This window comes from Equus asinus, chromosome 3 (genome assembly GCF_041296235.1).
Source record: "Equus asinus isolate D_3611 breed Donkey chromosome 3, EquAss-T2T_v2, whole genome shotgun sequence".
In the NCBI taxonomy this organism is placed as follows: domain Eukaryota; kingdom Metazoa; phylum Chordata; class Mammalia; order Perissodactyla; family Equidae; genus Equus; species Equus asinus.
Window position 1 is genome coordinate 161,804,590 of NC_091792.1, and position 15,901 is coordinate 161,820,490.

General features: G+C 46.6%; 1 protein-coding gene across 2 annotated transcripts in view; it reads right to left on the bottom strand.

The window, feature by feature from the left end:
• The window catches only part of PCGF3 (polycomb group ring finger 3), a 66,940-nt gene that overhangs the window by 6,276 nt on the left and 44,763 nt on the right, over positions 1-15,901 (bottom strand). For both annotated transcript variants that reach the window (XM_014832180.3, XM_014832182.3), the window contains exons 7-9: positions 14,961-15,071; positions 13,796-13,884; positions 6,841-6,978 (exon numbers count right to left, since the gene is read on the bottom strand). In XM_014832180.3, coding sequence (XP_014687666.1) covers positions 6,841-6,978; positions 13,796-13,884; positions 14,961-15,071 — 338 coding nt within the window. The remainder of the gene's footprint in view (positions 1-6,840; positions 6,979-13,795; positions 13,885-14,960; positions 15,072-15,901) is intronic.

Below are 15,901 nucleotides of genomic sequence, written 5' to 3' on the forward strand. Positions count from 1 at the left end.
AAGCACATTCACATTGTGCAGCCATCACCACCATGCATCTCCAGAACTTTTTCATCTTGTGAAACTGAAACTCTCCTCATTGAACACTGACTCCCCATCTCCCCACCCACCCCAGCCCAGTCCCTGCCAACCACCATACTCTCTGTCTCTGTGGATCTGACTATTCTAGGATCTCATAGAAGTGGAATACTACAATGTTTGTCTTTTTGTGACTGGCTTATTTCACTGAGTACAATGTCCTCAAGGTCCATCCATGTTGTAGCATATTGCAGGATTTCCTTCCATTTTAAGGCTGAATAGTGTTCCACTGCATGGATGGACCATATTTGTTTATCCATTCACCTGCTGATGGACACTTGGGCTGCTTCCAAGCTTTCGTTACTGTGAATAACGCTGATGTAAACATGAGTGTACAAACACCTCTTTGAGACCGTTTCAATTCTTTCAGGTTTATACCCAGAAGTGGAATTGCTGGATCATACGGTAATTCTGTGTTTAATTTTTTGAGGAACCTCCATACTGTTTTCCACAGTGGCTGTACCATTTTACACTCCTCACAACAGTGCACAGGGTTCCAGTTTCCCCATATCCTTGACAACACATTATTTATTTATTCTACAGCAACCATCCTATGGGTGTGAGATGGTATTTCACTGTACTTTGGATTTGCATTTCCTTAATGATTCGTGATGTTGAGCATCATTTCATGTGCTTATTGCCCAATCGCATATCTTCTTTGGAGAAACGTCTATTCAAGTCCTTTGCCCACTTTTGAATCAGGTTTTTTTTTTTTGTGTTGAGTTTTAGGAATTCTCTGTATATTCTAGATGGTAATCCCTTAACAGATACATGACTTGCAAATAGTTTCTCCTACTTTGTACCAAATTTTTTAATTTTCAGGATGTACAATTTGTCTCTTTTTCCTCTTGTTGTCTATGCATTTGGTGTCACATCCAAGAAGTCACTGCCAAAACCAATGTCACGAAGCTTTCTCCTATGTTTTCTTTTAAGGTTTTATTGTTTTAGGTCTTATGTTTAGGTCCTTGATGCATTTTGAGTTAATTTTCATACAAGGTGTGAGGTAAGGGTCCAAGTTCATTCTTTTGCATGTGGATATCCAGTTTTCTCAGTGCTATTTGTTGAAAAGACTGTTTTTTCCCTATTGAATGGTCTTGGCACCCTTGTCAAAAATCATCTGACCGTATATGTGAGGGTTTATTTCTGGGCTCTTTACTCTACTCCTTTGGTCTATATGTCTGTCCTTACGCCAGTACCACACTGTTCTAATTATCATAGCTTTGTGGTAGGTTTTGAAATCAGGAAGTGTGAGTCCTCCAGTTTTGTTCTTTTTCAAGGTTATTTTGGCTATTTGTGTCCCTTGAGATTTTGCATGAAGTTTAGATGGTTTTTGAATTTCTTCAAACCCTCACTGGGATTTTGATAGGAGTCGCACTGAATCCATGCGTCACTTTGGTGCTACAGGCATTTCCACAACATTATGTCCAGGCCATGAACTTGGGATGTGTTTTCACTTATTTCTGTCTTCTTCAATTTCTTTCAGCAATGTTTTGTGGTTTTCACTGTATGAGTCTTTCATCTCCTTGCTTAAGATAATTCCTAAGTATTTCATTCTTGGTGATGTTCTTGTGAAGGGAACTGTTCTGTCATTTCCTTTTCAGATTGTTCACTGCTTGTGCACAGAAATGCAACTGATTTCTGTGTGGATTTTGTATCTTGCTACCTTGCTGAATTCATTTACTAGTTCTAATGGTTTGTGTGTGTGTGTGATCTTTAGGATTTTCTTCATATAAGATCATATCTGCAAACAGAGAAATTTTAATTCTTCCTTTCTGATTTGGATGTGTTTTCTTTCTTTTCCTTGCCTAACTGAAGGGGTGAAAGTGGGCACCCTTGCCTTGTTCCTGGTCATGGAGAAAAAGCTTTCAGTCTCTCACCACTCAGCATGATGCTTGTAGTGGGTTTCTACACAGGGCTTTTATTTTATTTTACTTTCATCTATGGCTTCTCTTCCTAGTTGAGCGCTTTTATCTTGAAAGGGTGTTGAATATTGTCAAATGCTTTTTCTGCATCAATTGAAATGATTACATGGTTTTTCCTTCACTCTGTTAATGTGGTGTATTACACCTACCGATTTCATATGTTGAGCCATCCTTGCATTCCAGGAATAGATCCCATTTGGTCATGGTGTATAATCCTTTTAATATGCTGCTGAATTCCGTTTGCTAGTATTTTGTTGAGGATTTTTGCATCAATGTTCATACAGGATATTGGTCTGCAGTTTTCTTTTCTTGTGGTGTCTTTATTGGGCTTTGGTATCGGGTGATGCTGGCCTCATAGAATGAATTAGGAAGGGTTCCCTCCTGTTCAATTTTCTGGAAAAGTTTGAGAAGGATTGGTGCTAGTTCTTCTTTACTTGTTTGGTAGAATTTACCAGTGAAGCCACTGGGTCCAGGGCTTTTCTTGTTGGGAGACTTTAGATTACTGATTCAATCTCCTTACTAGTTACAGGACTCAGATTCTCTATTTCTTCGTGATTCAGTTGTCTTGGTTCTGTGTTTCTAGGAATTTGTCAGTTTCACCTAGGCTATCCAATTTGTTGGTGTACAACTGCCCACAGCACTCTATTATAACCTTTTTTATTTCTGTAGAATCAGTAGTAATGTCCCTCCTTTCATTTCAGATTTTAGTAATTTGAGCCTTCTCTTTTTTTTCTTAGTCCAGCTAGCTAAAAGTTTGTCATTTTGTTGATCTTTCTGAAGAACCACTGATTTTTCTCTATTGTTTTTCTATTCTCTATGTTGCTTATCTCTGCTATAATATTTATTATTTGGGTTTAGTTTGTTCTTTTTCTAGTTTTTTTTTAATTCCAGAAGAAGGAGATGTTGTTATTGTTTAGGTTTTTGTTTTTGTTTTGGTAAGGAAGATTTGCCCTGAACTAACATCCATTGCCAATCTTCCTGTTTTTTTAATTGAGGAAGATTAGCCCTGAGCTAACATCTGTGCCAATCTTCCTCCATTTTGTATGTGGGATGCCACCACAACATGGCTGATGAGTGGAGTAGGTCCACATCTGGGATCCGAACCCTCAAACTCGGGCTGCCAAAGTGGAGTGTGTGGAACTTTAACCACTTGGCCATGGGGCTGGCTCCCTTCTTCCTAGTTTCTTATGCTGTGAATTTAGGTTGTTAATTTGAGATCTTTCTTGTTTTTAATGCAAGCATTTATAGCTATAATATATTTCTCTCTTAGCACTGCTTTCACTGTCTCATACATTTTGGTTTTACTGTGTTTTGTTTTCATTTGTCTCTAAGTATTTTCTAACATCTCTTTCATTTCTTCTTTGATCTACCGGTTGTTTAAAAATGAGTTGGCTAATTTCTACAATTTTGTAAATTTTCCAGTTTTCCTTTTGTTACTCACTTCTAACTTTATGCCATTGTGGTCAGAGAAGATACTTGGTATGATATTTATCTTTTAAAATCTATTGAGACAATTTGTGTCTGCCTTTCTCTTATAAGGACCCTTGTCATTGGCTTTAGGGCCCACCCAGATAATCCAGGATGATCTCTTCATCTCAAGATTCTTAACATATTTGTAAAGACCTTTTTTCAAATAAAGTCACATTCACATGTTTTGGGGTTAGGAAATGGACGTATCTTTTAATGGAGCCACCATTCAACGGACTACAGTCTGCCTCTGGCCTCTCAAAATCGACATCCATCCCACATGCAAAATACATTCACCCCATCCCAACATCCCCAGGAATCTCAACCCATTCCAGCATCAACTCCAAATTCCAAAATCTCGTCTAGATATCATCAGCTCAAAAGTCCCTGGTCTTATCTTCTAAATCATATGAATCAGGTCTGGGTGAGACTCTGGGTATGATCCATCCTGGGGCAAAATTCCTCTCTAGCTGTGGACCTGCAAACTAGAAAACACGTTATCTGCTCCCAAATAAATGGTGGGACAGGCACAGGATAGATATTCCTATTGCAAAAGGGACATATGTTAGGCATAAAGGGGTCACTGGTCTCAAGCAAGTTTGAAATCTGGCAGGGAAAAATCCATGAAGTTTCAAGATCTGAGAACACACCACTGTGGGCGGAGTTTCTGCCCTCTGGGCCCACGATGGCCTCACCCTCTGGGCCCAAGGCTCTGCCCTTGGAGTCACTGTTCCCTTTTCTTGAAGGGTAGTTCATATTTGCAGCCAAGTGGCTCTATCAGTCTATTTCCTGCATGCAGAATTTTGGAAATTTGATAAGTCTTCTCTCATTTCTTCCTGTCTCTGACCCCTTCAGTCCAAGCTGGGGACATTTCTGCTGATACAACATTCTCAACAACTTTGTGGGTCTCCATGTACAACACGAATCCAGGCCAATAGATGTGAAGATTCTCCACAGATCTTTCCTGGATAACTCTTCTCCACTCCCAGGTTCTGTGAGATGGTTGAGCCACTATGAGTCACAGAACTAATCTCTTCAGAAGGTTGTGCTGCCATACCCTTGGCCTTTTCTCCAGAGCATGCTTCCCTAACAGCGGAACTTCTAATATCACCATCTTTTGCAATCTGAACAGGCTGTGAATCTTCCAAATCATCAGGTGGTGGTTCTTTTTTGCTTAGCAGTTCCTGCCTGAATTCATCTTTCTCCTCTCATATTTTATTACAAGCAACAAGAGGACACTAGACCACACCTTCCACACTTTGCTTGGAAATTTCAGCTAAATCTCCAAGCTCATCACTTCCAAGCTCTACTTTCCACACAACTGGAGAACATAATTCGGCCATGCTTTCTCCCATCACGTGACAAGGATCACTTTTCTTCCTGTTTCCAACACTATGCTCCTCTTTTCCATATCAGTTCTCATCAGAAGTGTCTTTACTCTTCCTATTTCTACCAACATTCTGTTTGTGGCGATATGTCCCTTCTAAGATGACAGAAGCTTTCTCTACCACATTCCTCACTTCCTTCTGGGCTATCATCAGAATCATCTTTAATGACCCAGTTTCCAGCAACAGTCTCTCCAAGGCAATCTAGGCTTTTTTTATTGTGTTTCTCAGAATCTTTCCAGCCTCTGCCTATTATCCACTTCCAAAGTCATTTCCACATTTTCAGGTGTTTGTTACAGCAGCACTCTGCTTCCTGGTACCAAAATCTGTTCTGGTTTCCTGTGGCAGCTGAGACCAAGGACCACGAACTTGATGGCTTAAAACGCAGGAATCTACTTTCTCTCAGACGTGGAGGCCAGCAGTCTGAGACCAGGGGTGGGTCCTCCCTCCGAGGCGCTGGGGAAGCTCCTTCCTGCCTCTTCCAGCTTCGGGTGGCTTCGGGTGGCTCCAGGCGTCCCTTGGCTCGTGGTCCCCGCACTCTAATCTCTGTCTCTGTCCTCACATCACCTTCTCCTCTGTGCGGCTCAAATTTCCCTCTGCCACACTCTCGTAAGGACACTTGTCATTGGATTTACGGTCCACCCAGACAATCCAGGATTATTCCATCATGAGATTCCTAACTTAATTATATCTGAAAATATCTTTTTTCAAGAAAAGGTTATATTTACAGGTTCTGGAAGTTAGGATGTGGACACATCTTTTTGGGGGCAACTGTTCAGCCCATTACTCTCTCTGGAACACATCTGCAGTCCATCTATCTGTCTCCATCCTCACTGTGCTCCCCTGGTCCCTCCCTCCTGGGACTCCTGCCATAGGCCCCCCACCCCCGATTGGCCTCTCCTGCTTCCATTTCTGCATATCAACAATTCATTTTCCTCACAGCCTGAGGACCACTTTAAAACTATACCTCAAATGATGTATTCCCTGTTGAAGGCCCCCGCCGCCTTCTCTTGACATTGATTTATGCACAGCTGGCTCCCGCTGACAATTCACGTCTTAGCTAAGTGTCGCCACCTCCCCAGGGCCCACAACGACGCCTAAGCTAAGTGCTCACCCAACCCCACTGTGTACCACTGGCCACCAGTTTATCTTATTCTCAGCCTTGATCACAACCTGAAAGTATTTATCTATCTACCCATCTATCTATTCATCCCCCATCTACCCATCCATCCATCCGTTTGTGAAGCTAAAGAACAGAATTTCTCTTTGTGGTGAAAACCTTTAACATGTTTTAAACAATCTCATCACCCTCCTCCCCTTGGCGTTCTCTCTCCCATTAGCAGCAGTCCCACGGTCATGGTCTCTGGGCCTTCCACGGCCCTCACTGCTATTCCTATCAAGCTATCGGGGATAGGCAAGACAAATAGAGATTTTTTTCCTGATTTAAAATCTTCAGCACAACCAGAAGGATCTACAACTAGAATATACAACTATGTATGGAGAGCTTTGGGGAGAAGAAGAAGAAAAAACAAAAAGAAGACTGGCAACGGATGTCAGACCAGGTGCCAATCTTTAAAGAAAAAAAAAACTTCAAAAAAAGTTGTTGGAAAAAAAACAACCGGGGCTGGCCCCGTGGCCGAGTGGTTAAGTTCGTGGGCTCTGCTGCGGCGGCCGAGGGTTTCGCTGGTTTGGATCCTGGGCGCGGACATGGCACCGCTTGTCAGGCCACGTTGAGGCGGCATCCGCATGCCACAACTAGAAGGACCCACAACTAAAAAAAATATACAACTACATACTGGGGGGATTTGGAGAGAAAAAGCAGAAAGAAAAAAAAATAGATAGGCAACAGTTGTTAGCTCAGGTGCCAATTTTTAAGAAAAACAAAAAACGCCCCCCAAAAACCAAAACAATCAAAAGAACTTTAGAAGTATCACTATTACAAATAGGAAATGACTTGTTACAGTTTCTATTCACGGTGCAGCTACTACCTCGTTGAAAGACGAAAGGTTAAGTTTTTTGGCGATGAACTTCTTTAGATGTAGGACTGTGGCTTGGGCCGAGCAGCGGATCCACTTCCGTTTCAAGCCGCGCAGTTTGCTGCTGTTGCACTCCAGGCAGATGCTCACCTTAAAGAGAAGGACACAGCTGGGCAGGCCTCGCCGCGAGGAGCGCCATGGGCTGCTCTCCGGAGGCTTCCTCAGATATCTACTGACTCCACCAAACCTAAGAAAGCTCACTTTTGGATATCAGAAATCTGTTTTACCCTCAACAGTGCAGAAAAAGAATTTCACTTCAATCATTTTACACACATTATCTTAAAATCTGTTTACTGTTTGTCATTTTGTGAGATATAATCTAACACTGTTAACTCTGTCTTATTAACATAGTACTTTAAAGTAAACTCGAGAATTATTTATTCACTGTAGGCACTGTGCTGGTCTCTGAGTGAAAGTGACAAGGACTGGAGTCCTGTTCTGAAAGCTTCTGGCCAGTGGACACATGCGCATCCCCACAGGCTGTGCTGAGGGCTCTGCCAGCAAGATGAGGAAAGACACACAGCAAACACCGTGGCAGGGCCACTGATCTGCCCGAACGCGTCGAGGAAGGATTTATGAAGGACATAGCATCGCGCTTGGCCTTGACAGGACAGAGCAAACTCACTAGAGAGGCAGAGTCCCCTGCATGGAGGAAAGCCATGAGCAAAGGCACAAAGTTCGAAAGGTCATGGCTGCTTCTTGAAGGCTCAACAGTTCAGTGGGTTCAAGGGCACGGTGTGCGACAAGGAGCCGCAAGATAACAAACCAAGTGAAAGCGATTCTAGGATCGAGGGTGCCTGGTACACACAAACGTGAACCTGCCCAGGATGCACAACCCCAGGCCACGCAGGAGAGAGCTCCACGAGCAAGAGATTCCCCAGGAGCAGCCACAAGAAAGGGCACAGTCAGACCCCAAAATTCAGACATAGGAATTAAGATAGGAATTAATGAAATATGTATGTCTAAAATTACTACATACAAAAGAAGGAATTAAAGATGTAACACACCATGAAGAAAGAACAGGCAGGTATAAGAGAGAACCAAATATAACTTCTGAAAATAAAAAACATCCTCACTGAAATTAAAACTCAATGGCTGGCTGAACCACAGATTAGTCTCAGCTGAAGACAGATCAATTTTCTGAAAGATCAATTTGAGGAAATTACCCCAAAGAAGTATAGAGACAAAGATATCAATTAAAATAACAACTCGAAGGAAGGTAAGAGACAGACCAAAGAGCCTAAGAGCCGTGTCACAGGAGGTCCAGGGGAAAAAGGAGGCCCAAGGAAGGCAAAGCCTCAGTCAGAAGCAAAAGAGAGTCAAGGACACCTGCACTTGGACAGGGTGGCCGCACCTCGGAGCACGGTGGGCGGCTGAGGGCAGCAAGGGCAGGTCTCCACGCTGGTCGTTAGCGGGGAGGGGCTTGCCCAGGTGGGGACGGGAAATAAGTAGCTAAAGTATCATGCAAGAGTGAGAATGAAATAAAGCTATTTGCAAATGAAAACAGGAAATAACTGGGGGGAGCTGTAGTTTAGGAAGAGAACCTGGACCGGGAGGAAGACGACGCGGGAGGAGCGGGAGCCGGGAGGCGGGTCCGGAGCCAGGGGCAGCGGTCTGCGTCTGAAGATGAGGAGGACCGAGTGACCCACTCCAAGCAGGAGGGCGGCACCAGGCCGTGCGAGCATGGCCCTGGTGTCACTCGGCAGAGAGAAAGAGACTCAGACAAACCGTGGAATTTTTAAAAACGTAAATATTCATTTTAGAATTTCATAACCACTAAAATAATAAAAGCAGTTCATACAACTTGCCAATTCGTTGCCAAGTACAGGCAAAAAAGAGATTAAAGAACACTTACTAATTCAATAAAAGGCAAGAAGGGGGAGCATAAAAATATAAATGGAAAGCACAAAGACAGCAGAAATAAACTCAAACTCACCAGAGATCACTGTGAATGTAAAATAAGTTGTGAGCTAAAGGCATCTTCTGATTTGATTTTCTTAAAAAACCCAGTCTATGCTGTAAAAATCGTTGCACTTAAGAAAGATATTTACAAAACTGGAATACCAGGCAAATATTAATCAAAAGAAAGCTGACAAAGCTGTACTAATATTAGGTAAGACTTTAAGAAAGAAAGCTTAATAGGAAAAAACTCCCTAGGGATGGGAAACTTTCCAAACTTGAAAGCACCTAGTTACAGACTTAAATGGACAGAATGATGAGAAATGGTGAGGTCCAGCCCATGGGGGCGACGCTACGTGAGAGAGCTGCCTGCCTTCTCAGGCACACGCACACTCATGCGTCCGTGTCTGTGTCCAGGCCTGAGCACCATCAGACCCATCTTTCTGACCACAGTCAGTCAAATCAGAAATTATCAGCCAAAGGAAATACTAAACCTGGCCCCATTGGGGTATCGTGTGTGCAGGGCTGGCACAGCAGCACTGGCTGGAGGTGGTCCTCATGCCCACCAAGAGGCTGCTAACCCACAAAAGGCACAGACACCCCAACACAGGGGCGCTGAGGCCTGTGTTCTAAGGTGGAAAACTGCAGGATGAAGGCGACCACCAGAGAATGAGGGAGATTAAACACGAGAGGTGGAGGGTGGATCAGGAGTTCCAGAAGGTGACACCCAGAGACAAGGAAGTTTCCTTGAGCAGAAGGAAGTCCAGGGTCCTCAGGACGGAAGGTGGAACCCAAATGACAACAAGAATAATGGAAGAGATGAATTCCCGGAAATCTCTGAACTCCCAGGATAAAGAGAAATCCTACAAAACTCCAAAACGGGGAAAGCACGACTCAGCTCCAGAGGAAAGGGATGGGCCTGTACCGGGAGCGACTTGAAACGGGGGAGCGCAGACCTGGTCAGCATGGCTGGCTGAGAGCTTCTCCGAGACAGTGGCTGATCACGGCGGCATCTCTCAGCAGCTTACTGAGCTTGTCTCCCTCGGGAGAAAGCGGGCTTGAGCCCAGTCGTCCTGGGAAGCCTGCTCCTCGGGCGAGTCTCGGGGCGAGGGCCAAGCCCACCAGGCAGCGCTGGGGAGCAGGGTCAGGGGAGCACACGGGCCACTCAGATGGATGAGAGCAGAGGTGGTCAGACGCACAACCTGCTTAGTCAGCTGCTGTTCTGAGATGCAGCCCCTCTGAACTCCCTGTTGAACAAAAACTGGGGGCTGCAGCCCAGTCTGGTTCCCAGGAGCATCGAGCGTCAGCATCCAGACATAAGAGGGCGTCCAGTCGGGAAAGGGTGTGCAGACGGGAGAGGGCATGCAGATAGGGGAGGGCATCCAGTCAGGGGAGGGTGTGCAGACAGGGGAGGGCATCCAGTCAGGAGAGAGCATGCAGACAGGGGACAGTGTGCAGACAGGGGAGGGCATCCAGTCAGGAGAGGGCATGCAGACAGGGGAGGGCATCCAGTCAGGAGAGAGCATGCAGACAGGGGACAGTGTGCAGACAGGGGAGGGCATCCAGTCAGGGGAGAGTATGCAGACAAGGGAAAGGCATGCAGACAGGAGACGGCATCCAGTCAGGGTAGAGCATGCAGACAGTGGAAGGCTTGCAGACAGGGGAGGGCATGCAGTCAGGGGAGGGCGTGCAGACAGGGGAGAGTGTGCAGACAGGGGAGGGCATGCAGACAAGAGAGGGCATGCAGACGGGGGGGGGGGGGGGGCATCCAGTCAGGTTAGGGCGTGCAGTCAGGGGAGGGAGTCCAGTCAGGGGAGGGTGCGCAGACAGGGGAGGGTGTGCAGACAAGACAGGGCATGCAGACGGGGGGGGGGGGGGGGGGGGCATCCAGTCAGGGAAGGGCGTGCAGTCAGGGGAGGGAGTCCAGTCAGGGAAGGGCGTGCAGTCAGGGGAGGGCATGCAGACAGGGGAGGGCATGCAGACAAGAGAGGGCATGCAGACGGGGGGGGGGGGGGGGGGCATCCAGTCAGGGAAGGGCGTGCAGTCAGGGGAGGGAGTCCTGTCAGGGGAGGGCGTGCAGACAGGGGGGGGAGTCCTGTCAGGGAAGGGCGTGCAGACAGGAGCATTCAGGCCAGGAGCAGTCTCGGGGCTTGGGTGGCTTATACTTCTCTCATTTGTTTTTCTTTTTCCTTTCTAACGCTTACTGTTAAAAGAGCACAATTTTATCAGTTCACCTGAGTGACTGAGGCTTATCTTTCTTTTTTTTTCCCCAAAGCCCCCCTGTGCGTAGCTGTATATTCTAGTTGTGAGTGCCTCTAGTTGTAGCATGTGGAACGCTGGCTCAGCATGGCCTGATGAGGGCACCATGTCTGCACCCAGGATCTGAACCAGTGGACCCTGGGCCACCAAAGCAGAAGGCGCAAACTTCACCACTTGGCCCTGGGGCCGGCCCCCAAGGAAAGCTTATCTTAAAAGTTATGAGGAAAAGTTACTTGAATTTAGAATTCTGTACCCAGCCAAATTACCATTCGAGTGTAGGGAAACGAAGACCAGGCTGATGTGCAGAACTCGGAGGGCGTAGCACGTGCACCCCTCCCCGTGGCCACGGAGGGTGGCCACAGAAGCACGTGGGCTCCAGGGGGAGGAGGACTGGATAAGGCAACCGTGTGTGCAGAGGCCCACACAGCACACATTTTTGTCAAATCTAAACAATCGTCAACATTGTGTGAAAACTCTAGGAAAAACATCAGGCAATAATTCTTAGAATAAAAGTCGTGTAAAATAAAATTAAAAATGACCAGCAGTGATTGGGAACAAACTTTACATGACTTGAACGAATTCTGGAAGGTGGCAGGTAGTGATTGGCGGAGGGGAGTCAGAAAACAACAGAATAAAGCCTTGCCTTGTTCTGAGACATCAGGGATACTGATTAATCCCACACACTGACACGAAATGCAGATCTAGACACGTCTGAAAACTCAGGAGCAGCTACTAGAGGAACACAGAGAGACATTTCCAAACCTCTAGAGGAGAAAAAGTCGAGGAAGAGCCAACCCTGACAGGAGGGTCTGAAGAGGGGAGGATGCGCACCACAGCCGTCGGGTCCAGCCCCGGAAACCAGCGCCGCGGCTGGCGGAGCCTCCTGAGCAGCCGAGGGGCCGGAAACATGGCCCTAAATGCATCCGACCAAACGGACTAAGGCCTACGTGAAGGGCCAGGAAAAAGCTTTCAGAAAGCAACACTTGATCCGTTAAAACCGAAAATTGGCTCTTTTGGAAGCAACCAAAGAGACAAACCTCAGGCATGTTTGGGATAAAAAACAAAAGGCAAAAATTAGTCACGATAAACACTGGAAACTCAAAACCCAACGAGAGACTGAGCCATAGAAGGATGCGGTGTATACCTTCATTCGATGCTCGTGCCTGTGCCTGGAGGGGTGGCCAGCTGTGCCAACCCCGAATCCACGTCCCGAGTGGACCCCGGTCCTCCCAGGTGGAGGACTGCTGTGATCACTCAGAAGAGGTGGCGGGAGGACTCCGCACTCACCAGGTCAGAGCCCAGGGCAGGGAGAAACGTGGCCCAGAGGGCGCCCTCGCCCACTCTGCACCCTCCTCTCAGTGACCTGGCCCGCCTCAGGTCCCAGCCTGGACATCAGCACAGATGCCTCACGGGAATGTGTTTAACAGGAGAGAAGGATATAAGCCGGAAAATGAAGACTCTCTTACTGTGTTCTTGTACCCACACCACACTATTTTAATTACATCTTTAATAAATATATGTACACGTGAATATGAAGGTATGTCTGTGTACATTTTACTAAATAGATGTGTGCATCTCAGAATATATATAAATACATATGAGTGCGTACATTACATATTTATTATATATATTCTGATACAGCTGATACCCCTCGTTTTCATGGCTAGTCTTAAACTTTTCGTCTCCCAGATGAACTTCAGAAGCAGCTGGTTAAATTCCACAATAAACGGTTAAAATCACAGCCACTGAGGTTAATTTGGGGAGAACTGACATCTTAATGTCAATCTTTCCCTCCAGGAACATCCAATTATTGAGATTTTTCTCTTACGTTCTGCCATAAGGTTTTTGTGTCTTCACCGAGGCCTCAGACCTTTCTTGTTAGGCTATGTTAAGGTTTTTATGTTACGTGAATAAGGTCTCCCCCTTACCTACTGACTACTATATATTGCTCCTATCACCTTAACAAGCACAGGAAGTCCTAACAGCCTTCCAGTGGGTTGTCTTAGGCTTATGCCAGACGGCGGTGCGATCTGAGAACAGTGCATTCCTGTCCCACACGCATCTTGTTTCCTCCATCTCCCACTGCATGGGCCAGGACCTCCGAGGTGACGCTGAGTCCCAGCTGACTATGGCATCTCTTGTTTCTGGTGTCACGAGACAATGACTGTTTCATTACAAAGTATGACGATAAGCTAAGATAGTATAGTAAAAAGTTTGTAGACATTGATGTGGGATTTTACAAATTCTTTTACAACATCTCGAGTGTTTGGTCTTTCTCTTTCAATCTGATAATGGAGTAAACGACGTAGGAATAGATTCCTCGATGTGAGGTTTTCACTGTTCTTTTAACACACAACTGGACTCCACTCTCTTCTACACAACATGGGCCTGTGCACAGAAAGTGCCTGCACCAAACCAGGCAGTGACACCGGGGGCAGCTGAGCCACCTAGGTGTGTGCAGGGGGAGCTCTCATTTTCTTACATTTAAAATATTTTATAGTCAGTACATATTACTTTAGCAATTAAAAAAAGGAGAAAAGAAAGTAAGGAGCTGGGAGGAAACAGGAGAAAGTGTGTTGACATTTCAAGGTCTCTACTCTCTCGGTCTTTTACTTTTTTAAAGGAGAAAACATCACACGGGGAGGTCTCCAGTGCATTTGCTTTAGTTACGGTTTTAGGAAACATACTGCAGCACGCAAGCACGGAGGCAAACAATTTTCTAAACTTCACAGAATGAAATATCGTCTACCTGCTCATCACTTCTGTGATAGTCATTGTCCTCTTCCTGCTTCTCTTCTGTAGTTTCTTTGTTCGAACTGTCATCTGCTTTGGTTTCACCTTTTTGCAAAAACAGATAATAACGTATTATGAAATCCAAAATGTTAAACCATTATTTATTTAACTCTACAGTATACTATATATACTGTATAGAAAAGAAATATATATATTACATGTAAAATGCTATAAAAATTGAGTGTAATAAGAGAGTTTTCACCATAAAGAGCATGTGAGTCAGAGGAGAGCTCGTCTACAGAGCGTCGGTTGGAATGCATGATCCTCAAAGTGAGGGAGCCCCAGGAGGCTGAGGCCGGCTGCACGTGGGCCGGCTACACGTGATCGGGGCACAGAGCAGCTCCCCCAGCATCACTCAAGGCTGATGCCTCACCGACCCCACTCAGCAATGCGTGACTCCTACAACTGCCACTGTCCCAACACCACTTCTAAAATTAAGACTCCACCTTAGGGAAAATGGCTGGGACAGGACTCCTGGATTCCCAAAATGTGTTCCCAGCCACCTCCGGGCCTGCCTTCCCAGGGCCGTGGCGCCAGCGGAGTCTGCAGTGCTCTACCCTTCCCAGCGACAGCCAGAGCTCGTCTGATCCTCAGACTGTCAGAAATGCACAGGGTGCCTAAAATTTCCTAGGAATTGTGTGTTCCAGTAGAAGAATACCATGGCATCAAAGATTTGAGTAATTTGTTACAATATGCACAGATTTTAAAATATCATTAATTTTACAGCAAAGACAAATTATTTTGCCATTCTACAATAAAACAACCAAAACTGAAGTGAAGAGTCTTAGGAAGCCCACCTTTCACATTTCCTGTCATCCCTCCACACCCCACCTCCAGGTACTTTCTGGGACCCCCTCGCACACCACGTTGCTTCAACCCCCAGTGTATGACCCCTGTCCGTGACCCCATTTCTCAGTGCCATCCAATGTTCCCATCAGCACCAGCGGTGACAGAATCCTCACGTTCTAACAACCCCCCAACTCCCATGACAAAATTTTGTTATTCTTGACATAAACTGCGTTGGCGGGGCGGCGGGTGACAAGACCAGGGAGCTCTTCAGGAAAAGGCCTGAAAAGTAAAATCCCCTGAATTTCTCAATAACCACACATACGCTTACTCACCGTTGCGATGGGAATCTAAGTGCTGTTTTGCAGAGCATGTCTCCCCCTTGATGTCTCCAGGCACTTCCATGCCTAATTTGTGGTAGAATTCCCTCTGTTTTCTCATTTCCGCTATTAAAAATTAACATACAATCTTTAATCTCAGGTAGGCAATGAATTATATTAAAACTCTACTCACAAATATCATGTGAAGAAATCAATGGACCGGGGTTACAAAGTGCTGAAGGCTGCTGTGAATGGAAGGGGCCATCGGACTGTAACTCCTGGAGTCCCGGAGCACTGCCAGCTCCCCGCAGGGGGAAGCGCCCTGGTGTGGGAGCTGCGCGGTTCTCCGGTCTCACTGTGCCCAGCAGGGCCGGCGCAGGCTGTGCAGATGGGGGGAGGCCGTCCAGCAGGAGGGAAGGACGCCTCCCTGGACCTGACCAATGCCCCCCGCCCACGCGTCTGAAACTGAGCTATCACGTGGCATCAGGCGAACCTTCAGGGAGACTCATTGTGGCACATCCAACGTCACCCGCTGATGCCAGGGCAGCTACTCCGAAGACTCAGGACACCTCCCACCACAGCTGAGCTTCCTGACCCAGGTGCTCCTGGCTCTCCTAACGTCCTGTCACAGCCACAGTGGACACCCCCTGCCAGGAGATGCCGCCAGGGGATCCCGAAGGAGCTCTCACTCGCCTAAGGGAAGGACGACAACTGAGGCAGCCTGCGTCCCGGAGCTCACCTCGTCCTCACACCTGTGGGGGGCTCCTCACAGCTGTGGACAGCCGCCCAGCGTGCCTGGCGGTGGGTACAAGTGCCCCCTGGTGTCCGTGGCTGGCTGTCACAACTCGCCCAAATCCTGGGGAGGAAACGGAGACGCCCACCACAGGGGAAGGTTCCCCTCTGAGCTGTGCCTGGTCTCCTTCTCAGGGCTCACGTCTGTTGGATCCCTAACCTGG